Source organism: Dama dama, chromosome 8 (genome assembly GCF_033118175.1).
Source record: "Dama dama isolate Ldn47 chromosome 8, ASM3311817v1, whole genome shotgun sequence".
NCBI lineage: Eukaryota > Metazoa > Chordata > Mammalia > Artiodactyla > Cervidae > Dama > Dama dama.
The window spans coordinates 24458912-24475589 of NC_083688.1; the positions used below are offsets into that span (position 1 = coordinate 24458912).

General features: G+C 44.7%; 1 protein-coding gene across 2 annotated transcripts in view; it reads right to left on the bottom strand.

Moving 5' to 3' along the window:
* The window catches only part of SGPP2 (sphingosine-1-phosphate phosphatase 2), a 147024-nt gene extending 131497 nt beyond the window's left edge, over positions 1-15527 (bottom strand). For both annotated transcript variants that reach the window (XM_061148646.1, XM_061148645.1), the window contains exon 1: positions 15269-15527. In XM_061148646.1, the coding sequence (XP_061004629.1) occupies positions 15269-15487 (219 nt within the window). In that variant the 5' untranslated portion in view covers positions 15488-15527. The remainder of the gene's footprint in view (positions 1-15268) is intronic.
* Positions 15528-16678: the final 1151 nt, after the last annotated feature.

The following is a 16678-nucleotide window of genomic DNA, read 5'->3' on the forward strand; positions in this document are numbered from 1 at the left end:
TCAGTTCCCTGCTTCGCAGTCATAATACCATAAAATGAGGGGAACATCCTCTACGCACACATTGCCTCTCGGCTCAGAGTAGCCAGAGGATATATGCTTTAACTTTTACAGAATCTTCAGCCCCTGCCCAAGGCCACTGAAGTATCACAAACACGTCACAGGCTGTGAATGACGGACCTGACCTGGAAGGAGCAGGCAGAAGGACCAGGGGCCAGGCACAACTTATCTAAACCCTCAGGGGTCTGGAATCGAGCTATCACCCCCAACCCCCATCATCCTTCACTCTCTCGGGCTCCAAATATTTTCTTTTTACAAGGAAAACTTAGAAATCCATTAGTTGTGAGATTATGTTAGCTGATGTACAGTGGAAGATCTTAATGCACAAGGGATACACTGAGGAGACCATCAAAACTCAGTAAGGAAATCATTAAAATCACAGTGGAAAAGTAGATACAGTATATGACCAGACCATTCAAGAAAATAATACAAGTATCTGCTAAACAAAAGAAAATTACTCAACCTCAGTAGAGACAAAAAGAAATACAAAACCAAAATAATGAGATGCTTTCATCTGCTATCAGTTTGGCAGATTACTTTTTTAAATGGATGACAAAATTAGAGGATGAAAATATACAGAAAAACAAGATATTTATAATGCCTCAGAATAGGGCCCTATAAGATACTTATTAATTACAAAGAGAAAAACACTTATGGATGACATCTCTGAAGCACCTTAAAAGATGTGTGAAGTTAAAATCACTAAGAATGGAACAAATCCACATTATGTGCATCCAATAATATCTTGCTTGTGGCATTCCAGCTAAAATTATAAAACCTGAATGGAATCTTGAGAAAACATCAGACAAACCCAGGTTGAGGGTTTGTACAAAATATCTGACTTGGACCCTTCAACAGTCAAGGTCAGAAAAGGCAGACTGAAGAACTTGCAGGTTGAACTAAACAGGCATACCAATTAAACGCAATTTTTGGCTTTGAGTTAGACCCTAGAATAGCAAAAGGAGATTAATAGAGCAATTCATGCAAATTGAATAAAGTTCATAGATTACATACTATTTCCTCATTTTGATAATGGTATTGTGGTTATACATGATGTTAACATTAGGAGAATATTGGTCAAGAGTGCCTAGGAATGTTTTGTACTGTTTTTACAAACTTTTAAAAGTTTTATTTCAAAATAAAACTTTAAAATGCTTTAAAGATAATACTTGATACTGTTCTTTACTCATAAGTGTCCACAGACAGTAGGAAACCTAAGTGTCCGTTGACAGTAGAACGTATAGACACACTGTTTTATGTTCCTGCCATGCGTGCCAATGGGCATGAAAAATGTACAGCTTATAAGATTCATTTATATGAAGTTCAGGAGGAGGTCAAACAATGCTCTGCTGATGGGGGAAATCAGCAGTTATCTGGGGGTGAGGGTGGTATTTTTTTAAAAAATATCTATCTACTTGGCTGTGCTGGATCTTAGTTGCGGCATGTAGGATCTAGTTCCCTGATCAGGGAACAAATCCATGCCCCTTGCATTGGGAGCTCAGAGTCTCAGGCACTGGACCACCAGGGAATTCCAAGGGAGCTTTTTGAGGTTATTGCTCTATATTTTCACCTGGGCAATAGTTACTGGAATCTAGACATATAGTCATAGTTACATTTATTATACTGAAGTTATACTGCACTTACACTAAAGTTATATTTAATAAGGGCTTCCCAGGTGGTTCAGGGGTAAAGAATTTGCCAATGAAGGAGATGCAGGAGACGTAGGTTCAATCCCTGGGTCTGGAAGTTCCCTTGGAGTAAGACATGGCAATCCACTCCAGTATTTTTGCCTGGGAAATCCCGTAGACAGAGGAGCTTGGCAGGTTACAGTCCATGGGGTCCCAAAGAGTCACACAACTGAGCATGCACACAGCGTATTATAATAAAGAAAAAGAAAATGCAAAAGAAGATAATAAATGCTGACAATAGACTAGCAGCCTTGGATTGCTGTTCAGAACAATAACTGAGATACATTTTCCAAAAAGCAATTTGGCAGTTAGTGTGAAGAGCTCTGAAATAAGCTTTTCTTCCAGTTCTCCAGAAACAATTAAATATTTAAACTTCAGTTGAAGTACAAAGATAAACAATGAAACAATCAATATGCACAGTTAAGAAAATGCTTTAAAATATCTAAGTTAACAATCATCTGATAAACTATAATACAACTATTAAATCATATAGACTATCCAGTGATCTGGGGAAACACTCATGATATGAGTGACAGAAACTGATCTCAGTATTATACCTTCACAGGATGTTGATAACATAAATATTCTGTTTTCCAGAGATAAAGGGAAGTACTACTTTAAAACGCTAATATTTTTCTCTGGGCTGCAGAATTATGACAGGATTTTGTTTTCTTTGTTATACCTTTTGGTGTCTTCCACTATTTCTAACACAAACATTCATTCCTTTAGTAGTGGAAAAGCATAAACATTAATTTCAAAGTATCTAATAGTTTCCTGGTTGAAAAAAATCAGAAGATCAAGATTCAGAAAGGAAAAAACCAACTTCTAATAGAGCATCCTTTCACCTATCAGCTTTTAACAAAATCTTTGAAGTTCTACTTCACGGCCACCTTTTAAGTCACCTATCAAGACAGGATTTTTTTTTTTTTTTAACTGCAAAAAAAAAAAAAGTTCACCTATGCCCTTTCCCCACCAATTAAGCCCTGGCCTCTCAGCTGCCCTGGTGACTCAGAGGCTAATGAATCTGCCTGCAATGCAGGAGACCCAGGTTTGATCCCTGGGTTAGGAAGATCCCCTGGAGAAGGGAATGGCCACCCACTCCAGTATTCTTTCCTGGAGAATTCCATGGATAGAGGAGCCTGGCGGGCTACAGTCCATGGGGTCCCAAGGAGTGGGACACAACTGAGAGACTAACACACCCTTTTTCAGCTGCCAACATTTTAGCCTCAGAAGCCCTCTTTGCATGATCATCAACTCCTCAGTCCCTGCTTTGATGAGCTGTTTCCCATAAAATGCTGTGAGAGCAAAGTTTTTGCCACTTGGAAAAATCAAAACATAGCCAGAGATCAAGTTTCTCCTGCAGGTATGATTGCTAAATACACAGCAAGAATGAATCCGTGTTTTGTTTTGTTTCACTTTGTTCTATTAAACAAAGAGGTATAAAACTGCCAGTTAGCATTTGAAGGACTAGAGGCAGTATATCTAAATGGTTCAAAGAAACCAGTACTCCCCATTCCCCAAATTCCTAGCACTGCTCTCCAGATCTCAGGTGGCTCACCTCTTTCCTACCTGCATGCACAGTGGTGTACGCCCAAGGATTCTTTCTTTGTTTTCAAAACACTTTGCTAATTAGCCTGCACTGCTTCAAGCCAGAATCTAGGGGAAAAACATGTGAATCACAGTCTTGCCTGGATTTTTCAGGATCTCATTTTCTTAAGAGCGGTTCAGACAGTAAAGAATCTGCCTGTTGTGCAGGAGACCCAGGTTTGATCCCTGGATCGGGAAGATGTCCTGGAGGAGGGAATGGCTCCACACTCCAGTATTCTTACCGAGAGAATTCCACAGACAGAGGAGGAGTCTGGCGGGCTACAGTCCATGGGGTCGCAAAGAGTCAGACACAACTGAGCGACTAACACTTTCACTTTTTCATTTTCTTAATATGTAGAAAATATCTCACCAGGCAAGCCAGATTATAACAACCAGTGGATGCCCCAATTTTAGTATTTCCATAGCTTTCCAACATATATAGGAGCCTTCCAGATATGTTGTCAGGAAATGGTGACAGTATTATTTTCTTCCAGGAAAACTGTGTACCAAATAAAATGCAAGAAGAACGCTGTTGCTCGAGACATAATTCTTATCAGGACAACAGAAGATTTAAGCAAAAGTACTTTTAAAATCGGGAAGTTTCAACCTCTTAATTATGTCAAAAGTTAAAATTAGATTAGACTTGCTATCAACAGCCTTCCTAAAACAGTTACCTAATCACATTTTTAAAGCTGACAGGTGTTTCACCATCATCAACTTCTAGCGAAACCCGAACTCCCTTCACAGTGCCCAACAGAAGAAAGCAAACCAATTAAAAAAAAAAAAAGTTATTCATTAATCAAAATCCTTCATCAGGTTCCTGGATAAAAAGGAAGGTGCTAACACTTGAAAACAGCATTAAGCTTAAGGAGGACACAGTCAGGTAGAGTGGTCAGGGACCAAATGACCCCAGTTCTGACAGGAGACATCACAATTCTGCCAAGAAAGAAAAGGTTGCGCTCAGCATATACATGCTTCTTTCAATAGGGAGTGCCAGGTACCTGTTGACAGATTAACAGGTTCCAGGCGCATGTTAGCCTGAGGATATATAGGTAAGGAAGAGAAACCTGGCCCCTTCTCCCCTCTCCCCCCTACCCCCAGTTCCAACTTCACAAAAAGATGCTAGAACTAATGATTTAATTGTGATTATGTGCAAGTCTTCAGAGCACTAGAGGCCAGCATGTTCTGGCTGCAAGTGGAGACCCACTCAGGTCCCCTCCAGTGAGTTAACAATAAATCCTCGGACGTTCTTGGGCTCCAAAATCACTGCAGATGGTGACTGCAGCCATGAGATTAAAAGATGCTTGCTCCTTGGAAGAAAAGCTATGACAAGCCTAGACAGCATATTAAAAAGCAGAGACATCGCTTTGCCAACAAAGGTCCATCTAGTCAAAGCTATGGTTTTTTTCCATCATGTATGGATGTGAGAGTTGGACAATAAAGATGGTTGAGTGACAAAGAATTGATGCTTTTGAACTGTGGTGTTGGAGAAGACTCTTGAGAGTCCTTTGGACTGCAAGGAGATCAAATCTGTCAATCCTAAAGGATATCAATCCTGAATATCCATTGGAGGGACTGATGCTAACTAAGGCTGAAGCTCCAATACTTTGGCCACCTAATGTGAAGAGCCGAACCACTGGAAATGACCCTGATGCTGGGAAAGATTGAAGGCAGGAGGAGAAGGGGATGACAGAGGATGAGATGGTTGGATGGCATCACCGACTCAATGGACATGAGTTTGAGCAACCTCCAGCAAATAGTGAAGGACAGGGAAGCCTGGCGTGTTACAATCCATGGGGTCGCAAAGAGCTGGACACAACTGAACAACTGAACAACAACAAGGACACAGACCATGTCAGCCTCACCCTAAGCCCCTCTATCCTGAAAGTCAGCAGTCCTCTAGCACCTCCCCACTCAGAAGTGGGGTCTACCCCTCAAGACTCTTGCTGCTTCTCCACTTGGAGTTTTTCCTGCTGCTTTTACCACCCATTGCTGCAGACTCTCTGCCTTCCTACTGCTTTCCCTGTCACGAGACCTTTGCTTACGACCTCCTCTTTCTCTCTGAAGTCCATCAGCACTCTACCATTCATGTCCCTACCTCTGGGTCTTCCATTCAGACTCCCTAAGGGAGCCACTAAATTGGTTGCCTTAGTCACCCTCCATGATGCAGTATCCCAATTAGGAGAAGTTCCCATGTGGGGCTACATCATAAAATACTGACCAGCCTAAACAGGCTGCCTTTGACTTAAGAGCTGATCACTGATCCAATCAGCTTTCAGCCATGATGATGGGGGTCCCATGATTCAAAACATGGCAACCTGCTTCTTAAACCACTTGTGGTCTCTTTCCTCCTAAGGCATTTTTAGGTGCAGGAGACACTCAAAATATCACCAAAGACCCAAAACAGATACTAAGGCTTGATTTTATGTTAGTCCCATGTTTGCTGCTGTTTGACTATAATATCGCCATTTCTTTTTTTTTTTTAATATGTATACAAAGCTAACAATGTTGTGATAATTTCAAGTATACAGCAAAGGGATTCAGTCATATGTATCCTTGTATCCATTCTCCCCCCTGCTTAGGACTTCCCAGGTGGTGCAATGGTAAAGAATCTGCCTGCCAATACAAGAGATGCAAGAGACGCGTGTTCGATCCCTGGGTCTGGAAGATCCCGTAGAGAAGGAAATGGCAACTCACTCCAGTATTCCTGCCTGAAAAAATCCAATGGAAAGAGGAGCCTGGTGAGCTACAGACACAGGGTCACAAAGAGGAGGACACGACTGAGCAAATGAGCAATCTCCCCTAAAGTCCCCTCCCATCCCGGCTGCATACTGAGCAGAATGCCCTGGGCTATACAGTGGGACCTTGTTGGTGACTCATTTTAAATACACCACTGTGTACAAGTCAATCCCAAACTCCCTTAACTATCTCTTCCCCCATTCTTCCCCCCTGGCAACCATAAGTTCGTTCTGTAAGTTTTTGAGTCTGTTCCTGTTTCGTAAATAAGTTCATTTGTATCCTTTCCTTTTAGAGTCTGCATACAAGGGATGACATCATATCTTAAACGCTTTAGCACTAGGTCCCTCGGTAACCCACACAGGCATCACCATTCAACCTCACACTCTTTCTCATGAAGCACAGTGACACCCCAAGAACCTTTCTCAACACCAAGTCTGAGTTGAAAACTCTGATTTGGCACATGGGATGAGATTGATTTGCTATTCCCTGTCTGTAGGATGAAGCCCAAATTCTGCAGGAAACCACACTTCAACTCTGGCTCTAGCCTAACAGTCTAGCCAATATAACACCAACTTCTTTACACAACTGGATATTCTTCATTCATCCTTTCAGATCCACTCTTCATGTTTCTCCAGAGCAGGACTGACCTTCTTGAATTGCATCAGCCCAGGCTCCCTGGCTTCTGACTGTATTTAGAGGGAGAGAGGCAACTGGCGGGATAGGAGAAAGCATAGAGAGAAGTTGAAGATAAGTTTCCCTTTCAGCTCCTGCCCGGTTGTGGCTGTTTCTCCATGAAAGGGTTCATTCTGGTCAGGGCCCTCTCTGATGCTAAGCTCTCCTTGGGTCTGGGGATACCAGAATGCCATCCTCTCCTCTCACCTTTTTAGGCTAAAGTTGCCTGTTTCAGGACACTTCATCCTCCCATGCTCATTTTTCCCAACTCTTCCTACAGCTTTGTAAAGGATCCCATCTTTGAACTTCTTCAACTGCTCAGTCATTCCCCCTTTAAAAGTTCCCACATATTCTACATTCTTCCCATATACTCTGCAGCCTGTTTTTTCTTTTTAATATGTATTCATTTTGCTGGGTCAGGTCTTAGTTGCAGCATGCAGGATCTTAAGTTGTTGCATGTGAACTTCTTACTTGCGGTATGTGGCCTCTAGTTCCCTGACCAGGGATGGAACCCGGGCATTGGGAATGTGGAGTCTTAGCCACTGGACCTTCAGGGAAGTCCCTGCAGCCTGTTTCCCCATCTTTAAACATCTTACCAGTATGATACACTGGTTAAAATACTAATGTGCCATTTTTAACTAAGATCCATATTTTACTCAGACGTCCTTAGTTTTTACTGAATGCTTTTTCCTTTTTTGTTGTTCTGTTCCAAGGTCCTGTGACTGTTTCTCAGACTTCCCTTATGATTGATGACCCTGACAGTGTTGAAGAGGACAGGTGTTTTGTAGAATGTCTCTCAACTGGGATTTGTCTGATGTCTTTCTCATGATTAGAATGAGAGTTTGGGGGAAGGTCACAGAGGTGAAGTGCCATTTTCAACATGGATCAAGAGATTATCATTTCAATGCACACCAAGAGCACACGCTTCAACATGACTCATCACCATTGACATCAGCCTGATCATCTGGCTGAGGTGGCATCGTCAGGCTTTTACACCGTAAAATAACTCTTTTTTCCCCCCCTCCCTCTTTCCATAATGTACTCTTCAGAAGGAAGTCACTATGTGCAGCCCACACTTAAGGAAGTTATGCTTTCTCCCCTGGAGGAGAGCTTAAGTTTCCTTTCTTTCTTCCTTCCTTCCTTCCTTTTCTTTTTTTTGTAACTTGCAGTAAAATATGGTGGCTCAGTTGGTAAAAAAAATCCGCTTGCAATGCAGGAGACCCAGGTTTGATCTGAGGGTCGGGAAGTTCCCCTACAGAAGGAAATGGCAACCCTTTCCAGTATCCTTGCCTGGAAAATTCCATGGACAGAGGAGCCTGGCAGGCTACAGTCCATGGTGGGGTGAAGAATTGGACCTACTGAGTGACTAAACCACCACTACCAAACATAACATAAAAGCTGCCACATAACCATTTTTAAGAGTTTCAGTGACCCCTTATCAGTAGACCATCTGTCTCCTGCTCGAACTCTTACTATGCCAAGTTGAACTTATCACTACTCACCAAAAATAATACTAATCTGTCTTTATGTTTTATTACATGAGATTTCCATGTAAGGAAAACAGAGTCTCATACTTTCAACTATTTGCTACCTACTGCTCTTTAAGCCTTGATTCAAGACACCATGGGTCCTCCAATAGGGATCACCATGACTCCTGCTCTTGTCTCCCTGACCACCTATTTCTCCTTGCAATGCATTTGCTGCATTGCATCATTTTCTTGGTGACTTTCCCAGGGCAGGAACTAAATCTCCTTTATGTTGTACCTTACCTTTAAGGCTGACAACTGTCCTAGAAACACAGTAGCTGATCAATAAATGTTAGCCGGAAATCAAGGAAGCAAAGATGAGACAGAAGCAGAGATGGTCTATTTTCTCCAAAGAGTAAAGAGAATGTTAATATCTAAGACTGGTGAGGGTGTAGGAAAAGCTGCACTCATAGCTGTGTATCCCTCCACCCTTTCTGAAGGACAAGTTGGTAATACTTATTGAAAGCCATAATATATACATATTTCTACCCAGCAATTACAAGACTGGAAATTTAAATTAAGAAAGCAATCAAAGGCTGACATCAGTCTTGGCAATGATTTTTTGGATTTGACACCCAAAGCCGAGGCAACAAAAGCAAAGAGAAACAAGTTGGACTACATTAAATTAAAAGGCTTCCGCATGGCAAAGGAAACCTGGGAAGCCTTGAGGGCATTATGCTAAGTGAAATAAGTCAGATAAATCATGTATAATCTCACTTATATGTGGAATCTAAACAACAAAAACAACAACAAACAACTCACAAATACAGACAACAAGTAGATGGTTGCCAGAGTCGGGGTGGGGCTTCCCACGTGGCTCCGTGGTACAGAATCTGCCTGCCAGTGCAAGGAGATACAGGAGATGTGGGTTCGATCCCAGGGTTGGGAAGATCCCCTGGAAAGGAAATGGCTACCCATTCCAGTATTCTTGCCTGGAGAATCCCACGGACAGGGGTGCCTGGCAGGCTACTGTCCACAGGGTCACAGAGTCGGACACAACTGAGCATGCACACACATGCACGCAGAGGTGGGGGGTGGAGGACAGCAATGAGCAAAATAGATGAAGATAGTCGAAAGATACAAACATCCAGTTAAAAAATAAATAAGTCATGAAGATGTAGTGAACAACATGATAACGATAGTTAATACTGTATTGTATATTTGAAAGCTGCTGAAAGAGCAGATCTTAAAAGTCCTGATCACAAGAAAAAGAACTGTAACTCTGTATGGAGATGGATGTTACCTAGACCTACTGTGGTGATCATATCACAATATATATGAATACTGAATCATGTTGCATACTTGAAACCAATAAGTCATGTCAGTTATATCTCAATTTAAAAACAAGACTATCGAGACTTCCCTGGTGGTCCAGTGGTAAAGAATCTGCCTTGCAAAAAAAAAAAAAGAATCTGCCTTGCAATGCAGGGAACGTGGGTGGGTTCGATTACTGGTTGGGGAACTAAAGACCCCACATGCTTCGGAGCAACTGAACCCATATGCCACAGTGAAAAAGCCTGTGTGTAGCAACTAAGACTCGATTCAGCCAAATAAATAATAAATATTTTAAAAATAAATAAAAACAAGACTATCAAGATATGTGGAGCTTCCCCAGTGGCTCAGCAGTAAAGAATCTGCCTGTAATGCAGAAGCTGCAGGAGACGTGGGTTCGATCCCTGGGTGGGGAAGATCCCCTAGAGAAGGGAATGGCAACCACACAGTATTCTTGCCTGGAGAATCCTAGGGACAGAGGAGCCTGCAGGCTACGCACACAAAAATAGTTTTAAAGCAAAAACTAGAAAGAAACTAAAAGCTTACCAAGAGGTCGACTAAATTATAGTACATCCATGCCATGGAGCAATATATAGCCATTAAAATTCAGGTTGAACATTTACCAGGTGATTATCTTTGAGCAGTGGTATAATGGACATGGCTTTAACTTTTTCTTTGTATTTTTCCCCATATTTTTGCATCTGAACCATATCTGCAACTAGGAAAAAAAATGATCAAATGTACCTTTTCACAGAGGCTTATTTTGCCGATTCCAATCTGAGCATCCAGCTAAAGATAATCAAGGCTTCAAGGCTGATTGTTGGACAGTTTAGATATAATCAAGTCAAAATGTCAATAGACACCATGACTGCTGCTTCCAGATATCACTACCCTTGTCCTAAACACACTAAGGAATGTGCGTCCCAGGAAAAAGAATTTGGAGCTTCCTACTTCTGTCTGCCAGCTTCTCTGGGGTCCCGGGCTTCACAGGTGGCTCAGTGGTAAAGAATCTGCCTGCCGATGTACAAGACACAGGAGACACAGGTTCGATCCTTGGTCCAGGAAGATCCCCTGAAGTAGGAAATGGTAACCCACTCCAGTATTCTTGTCTCCGAAATCCCGTGCACAGAGAAGCCTGGTGGGCCATAGTCTATGGAGTTGCAAAGAGTCGGACAGGACTTAGCAACTGAGCACGCATGCACTGGGGCCCTACTTCTGACCTGGATCCCAGACATTGGTTTTTCGCTTGTTTGTTTTTTAAATTCTTTTTTTTTTACTTTTTTTTTTTAATTTTTATTTATTTTTTTTTATTAGTTGGAGGCTAATTACTTCACAACATTTCAGTGGGTTTTGTCATACATTGATATGATTTTAAATTTTTTATTTAACTACACCAGGTCTTCGTTGCGGCATGTGGGATCTAGTTCCCTGACCAGAGATCAAACCTGGACGCCCTGCATCGGCAGTACGGAGTCTCAGCTGCTGAACCACCAGGGAAATCCCTGTTTGTTTGTAAAGCTTCTCTAACTGACTATAATGGATAGCCATAGTTGGAAACCCAAGGTTCTATTCCACTCGACTCATTTTGGGTATGGGACAACAGAGGCCTAGAGAAGTTCAAAATGACATCGGCACAGAGCTAGACCCTGGTCCTTTGCACTTTAGCAAGCCAATAAAATTAAGGGTGGGGTTTTATAGATTGACAGTCTTGGAGGACCCTAAAAGTTTTAAGAGGAAAATGTGGAGTGTAAAGACTTCTAAAAATAACCCACTTATCAAATAGTATTTATTGACCACAGTGCAATTTGGAAACATTAACTAAAGTCTAATGTAAATGGGAAAGGCACTACAAAATCTAACTTGATGCAACTGTATTGAGCAAGCAAAGAGGACAGAAATCAAAATACCATTGTCTTCAAGGTTGGCTTTCCTCCAGAATAAACAAACATGATTCTGTCCAGGCCTTTGTCCCCCACTTAGCTGGGTCCAAAGACCCCCTGCCTTCTGCTCCTGGTGACTTCCAAGAATGTCCTCCTCTGGTTACCCTTGCAAACCAGTTACCTTTACAAACCAAGAGCAATAGCTCCTCTTTCCATTAAGTCTCTACCCTGCCCGAGAACAGTCCCAACACCTCACAGCTCCTCCATGAGGCAGACAGAATAAAGCCTCGAGCTGTCTTCTCAGGAAGGTGCACATGTAGAAAGAAGTTTAAACATAAGTCACGGATCTGACTGTGTAATATCAGGAAAGTCCTCAACAAAGCATTTAACTCTTTAGGACTCAAACTTTTTCTGTCTGTGACATGTAGGCCTACTGGGAAATCTATGAAGTTCAGTCTAATTTATACCATGATAGCTTTGTGCAAGTTCAGCCCAGCCTGGTTTGTAAATGATGTAGTTAATCTTTAAGCTAGCAGTGTGTGGTGTTACAAGAATGTGTAAAGGAAGCCCTTCTTCAGTCATTTTCCTACTTCTCCCTGCTTTATAAGCACTACAAGAAATACAGAAAATATGGAAGGTAAGAAAAAATTAGACTTGTTACTATCTGAAGTCACTCTGGGGCTTCCTAGATGGCTCAGGGGTAAAGAATCAGCCAGCTGCAGGTTTGATCCCTAGATTGGGAAGATTCCCTGGAGGTGGGAATGGCAAGCCACTGCAGTATTCTTGCCTAGGAAATCCCATGGACAGAGGAACCTCGAAGGCTCCATACAGTCCATGGGGTCGCAAAGGGTCAGACACAACATAGCAACTAGACAGCAACAAAGCCATTCAGGGAAGAAAGCAACTTCTCTGTTGTCTGATATATCTTAAATCAATACCCTGGTGCTGCCTAACTTCTAGAGTATGTGGAAAATTTTGATTTTCAATATTTACACTTCAGTTTTTAAAAATCTTCAGTTTCTTATCTTGAATGTCAAACACTCTGTCATGATATAGGGCTTCCCTGGTGGCTCAGAGGTTAAAGTGTCTGCCTGCAATGCAGGAGACCCAGGTTCAATCCCTGAGTCGGGAAGATCCCCTGGAGAAGGAAATGGCAACCTACTCCAGCATTCTTGCCTGGAGAATCCCATGGAGGGAGGAGCCTGGTAGGCTACAGTCCATGGGGTCGCAAAGAGTTGGACACAACTGAGCAATTTCACTTCACTTCACTTGTCATGATATAGCGAGTGAAGAGTGTTGGATGGGAGGGGGAAACCCTACCATTTGCTTCACTGAATGCCCAAGCAGCAAGAAGATACTTCTTTGCAAAAAAACCTGCTTGTTTAGCTTTTAAAGGGCAATTTTATATTGCAATCCACACTCACTCATTTATAAAATTCACTGAGCTCCCAGGCACCAGGCCATGAGGAGCAAATAATGAGCACCGTAGACAAGTTTCCTGCATTCTTAGAGCTCATCATCCCCTGGAAGAGGTTAGCAATAATCAGATAGCCACACAGTGGTACACTTATACAACATGATAAAGGCTGCGATGAAAACTGGCAAGAAGCAAAGAGAATATATAAAGAGAGGAGGGAGATCGGAGAGTGAGTGGAAGTGTCTCCTGAGGACTGACCTTTGAAACTGAAGGATGAGTGGGAGTTTACTCAGAGGATGGACAGGCAATTGACAAGCCACAAGCCAGGCAGAGGCCAAGGAGAAGAATAGCTAATTGGAGAGACATTTTGTCCGCTGTCCCTTTAAGGTCCTATCAATTATCTGGGGCAAGTATGCAATCATCTTGCTTTGGGAACTCCACCTGTACTTGCAAAATATGAATCTTCCCAAGTCACTTGATACCAACCCACCTTTAAAAACATTATCCCATTATTTATCAAGTGCTCTCATTTTTTGCCCATTGCATGTGGGGATTAATCATGAATTTTTAACCCTCTTACATGATCTATAGTGAGTGGGGTCCTGTGTAGGATGAAAGGGGATTGGAGATCTAAGTATACATACAGCTGATTCACTTTGCAGAAACGAACACAACATTGTAAAGCAATTTTACTCCAATAAAAAAAAATTGTTTTAAAAAAGGAAAGAAAGGGGATGATCCTTTCATATCCTTCACTGAAAGGAGCAAGATAACACCATTCTACAAGGAAACCTGCTCCTCTTGCTTTTAAAAAAGGGCAGGAGGTTCCTTTTCCAGATCTGGAAGTTATATGACTAAGGGTAATGTTTGAAAGAGTCTGAGAAATGCTAGTGGAAAACTGTGCTCTTCTTCAGCTCCCTGGACTAAGGAAACAGTAGATGCTAGAGGAGCAAGCAACAGGGAGCAGCCCATATATCTACCTGTGGATATAAACTGTGTCCCCAGAAAATGCCAGACAGCGTTTCAGGAATGAGACAGGTTCTTAATCCCTCCTCTCTGCACCATTCTAAAGAGAAAGCAAGAGGAAAGGGGCAGGGGCTCTCAAACGTATCTAAAAGTTTCTGGGTGTCCTCTGGGATGGAGAAGGAAACACAAAAGGAGAAAAGAAAATATCATGGAGGAAGATTTCTCTGGAGTGGAACCCATCGCCCACCCCCACTCTCTAACTAAATCCTACCATTTAATGCCCACAGTATTCCATTCCCCCTGAAAGCCAGGTTCTTCATAATTCCTCAGTTACTATTAGATCTAGAAATCTACACATAGATACATGCCACCTTCCTGTCATCAAAACTTCTAGGATGAAAAAATACCTGGTTACCTCCTCCACCACCAAGACCACCACCCCCACCAAAGAGTTGTAATACACTGTTTCCCTTTTCCTCCGTCACACTTTTCCACCTCTCCTGGGGGAAGGGCACAGACGCAGTCCGGGCCCAAGCTGTCTCACTGCTGCTGGGAGTCCTCCCTCCCAGAGGGCAGCCCTGCGCCCTGGCACGTTGGCATCTGCAGCCTGTCTCGTCTCTCCCGCCTGGAGTCCTTGTGCACTGCGACGATGCGCTGGCTTCCCAAGGCCGCAGTGGATTGTATAACCACACGGTGCACGCCTGGAGGACAGCGCGGTGAGCCTCCCTCCTGGCAGCATCTGTCCAGAGTCACTGGTGTCAGCTAAAAAGAGACCCACCAGGCCGACGGGACCCGAAGACTCTAGGGGAGGGAGGGAGCGAAGCGCGCTGTCTGGACAACAGCACTGTTGGTAGGCGGTGGGGTTGGTAAATCTCTCCAGCAGCAGTATTTAAACCCGAAATTCTGTCTGGAGAGCCGGCGGTGAAGGACGGTGAGGAGCAAGCGGAGTCCTACTGCACCAGCTTAGTGTGGATCAAACAAAGGGGGATGGCGCGGAAACTCAGAATAAGGAAGGGGGGAGTTGTCGGAATTTCTCCCCAGCGAGACCTCTCGCGAAAATGACAATGACATATCCGCTCCTCTTTTCAATTATGTAACTCTCATACATTTGGAAGAATATACATGAACATATACTTAGGACGGCAGAAAAGCTCTAAATAGACTCTTAAAAAAAAACAAAACACACACAAAAAAAACCTCTAAATAGCTTTAGCTCAGGGTGCATCTGAAGTCTTAACAGACTCTGGTTGTCACCTGGCCGCGTTAGAGGGTGTCATCCTAGAGGTGGGACACACCGCGCGGACAGCCGGGTCACCGCCGGGGACGCGGCCCTCTCGGCTCGGCAAGGATCGCCACAAGCCCCTCCCCGCGTCGCGGGGTCGGCTGGACCTACCAGTCCGCAGGCTGCAGAGCGATCTGCCCCCTTCACCTCCCCCACCCCGCGAACACCTGGCCCGCGGTTACCTGCGGGGCCGCCAGTCTCCGCAGCCCATTGGCCGGCTCCCCGGCGCCCTTGCCTTTGGCGGCGGGGAGATGCCCGAGCCCCGGCGTCCGCGCCTCGCGGTCCGTGGGGCCCGCGCCGTTCTCGCTGGGGCCTTCATCCGGCGCGGGGAAGAGCCCGCAGCGGCGCTGGAAGCGGGCGACGAGCTGGGAATCCTGCAGGCTCCAGAGCAGCTCGGCCATGGTGCTCCCGGAGCGCCGCCGCCGCCCGGTGCCCTCTGCTCGCGCCTTCCCTCCCGCCCTCGCCCGCGCCCGGCTGGGCGCTCGGGGTGGCTGGCGGGCGGGCGGGGCCCAGGGCGCCAGCCAACAGGTGCGCCGCTCGGGTCCTAGCGCCCGCCCCCCGCGCGCGGACGCACAGGTGTTCGCCTCCACCTTGCGCTGGGCACGTCCGCGCTCCTTTCCTTCCGGCGGGCCCGGGCGGACTCGGGTGATCTCTGGCGTCCGGCAGGCTCGGAACTGGGCGAAAAGGTACAGGTGTCCCCACCCCTGTCGGCTGGTGCATAAGTGCCACCTAATGGGGAGCGGCCGCGCACGTGTGGATCTGCCTGAGTCCACTGGGCGCGCACCGGCCGATCGCTTAGGGACCTTCCTGTTAACTGTTGAGCTCAAGGGGAGGTCAGATTTTCCATGCCCCCGACTCCCCGCATCCAGCCTGTAGTCTCTGCCTTTGCCCACTTCCGGCAGGGAGCTGGAGCCCCGCTAGAGAACATTTTTTGAGTTCTTGCCAAACTCTACGTGATGTCGCGTCTCCCCACAGCCCCAAACTTCTGCGACATTGCTCAAGAACCAACCGAGTGGGTTTCAAGTGGATTCGAGTCATCCTCCGCGTCCCTGCCCTTGCCCTTGTGATTTGACAACTGGGGAACACCTAGATACTTGGAGTGGAACACTGATTCTTTCTTTCTTGGTGTTCCGCATTAAGAAAGATGGTGCTTGCCGCCCCCCCCCCCCCCGCGACTTTTTTTTTTTTTCCACTTTGCCTTTAGACACTGGAGACCCAAAGAGAACAAGGTGTTGAAGGATCTGGAGGAGGAGTTGACTTCTTCCTGCACCAGCGCGGGCTTTAGATATCTCAGCAGAAGAGCAAAGAAAACATCCTGCCTGTCGACCTTGGTTTTGCCGCCTCCCTCCTGAATCGTCTAGGGACACTACACTTCCTTACAGAGAAAGGCAACAGTCAAATTAGGCCCAGATGACCAGCCTGCAAGGAAAGTGCAATTCAATCCTTCTGTCTTCAGTCTGCAGCTGAAGGCTGGGGTCTCCTGGTAGCCTCTGTGTAAAGCTGCTAAGTATTTGGTTGCACATATGACTAGGGGGGCACACCTGCACATCACCGACCTTGTTTATCCAGTTGTCAGTTCAGGCCAGGAAGTC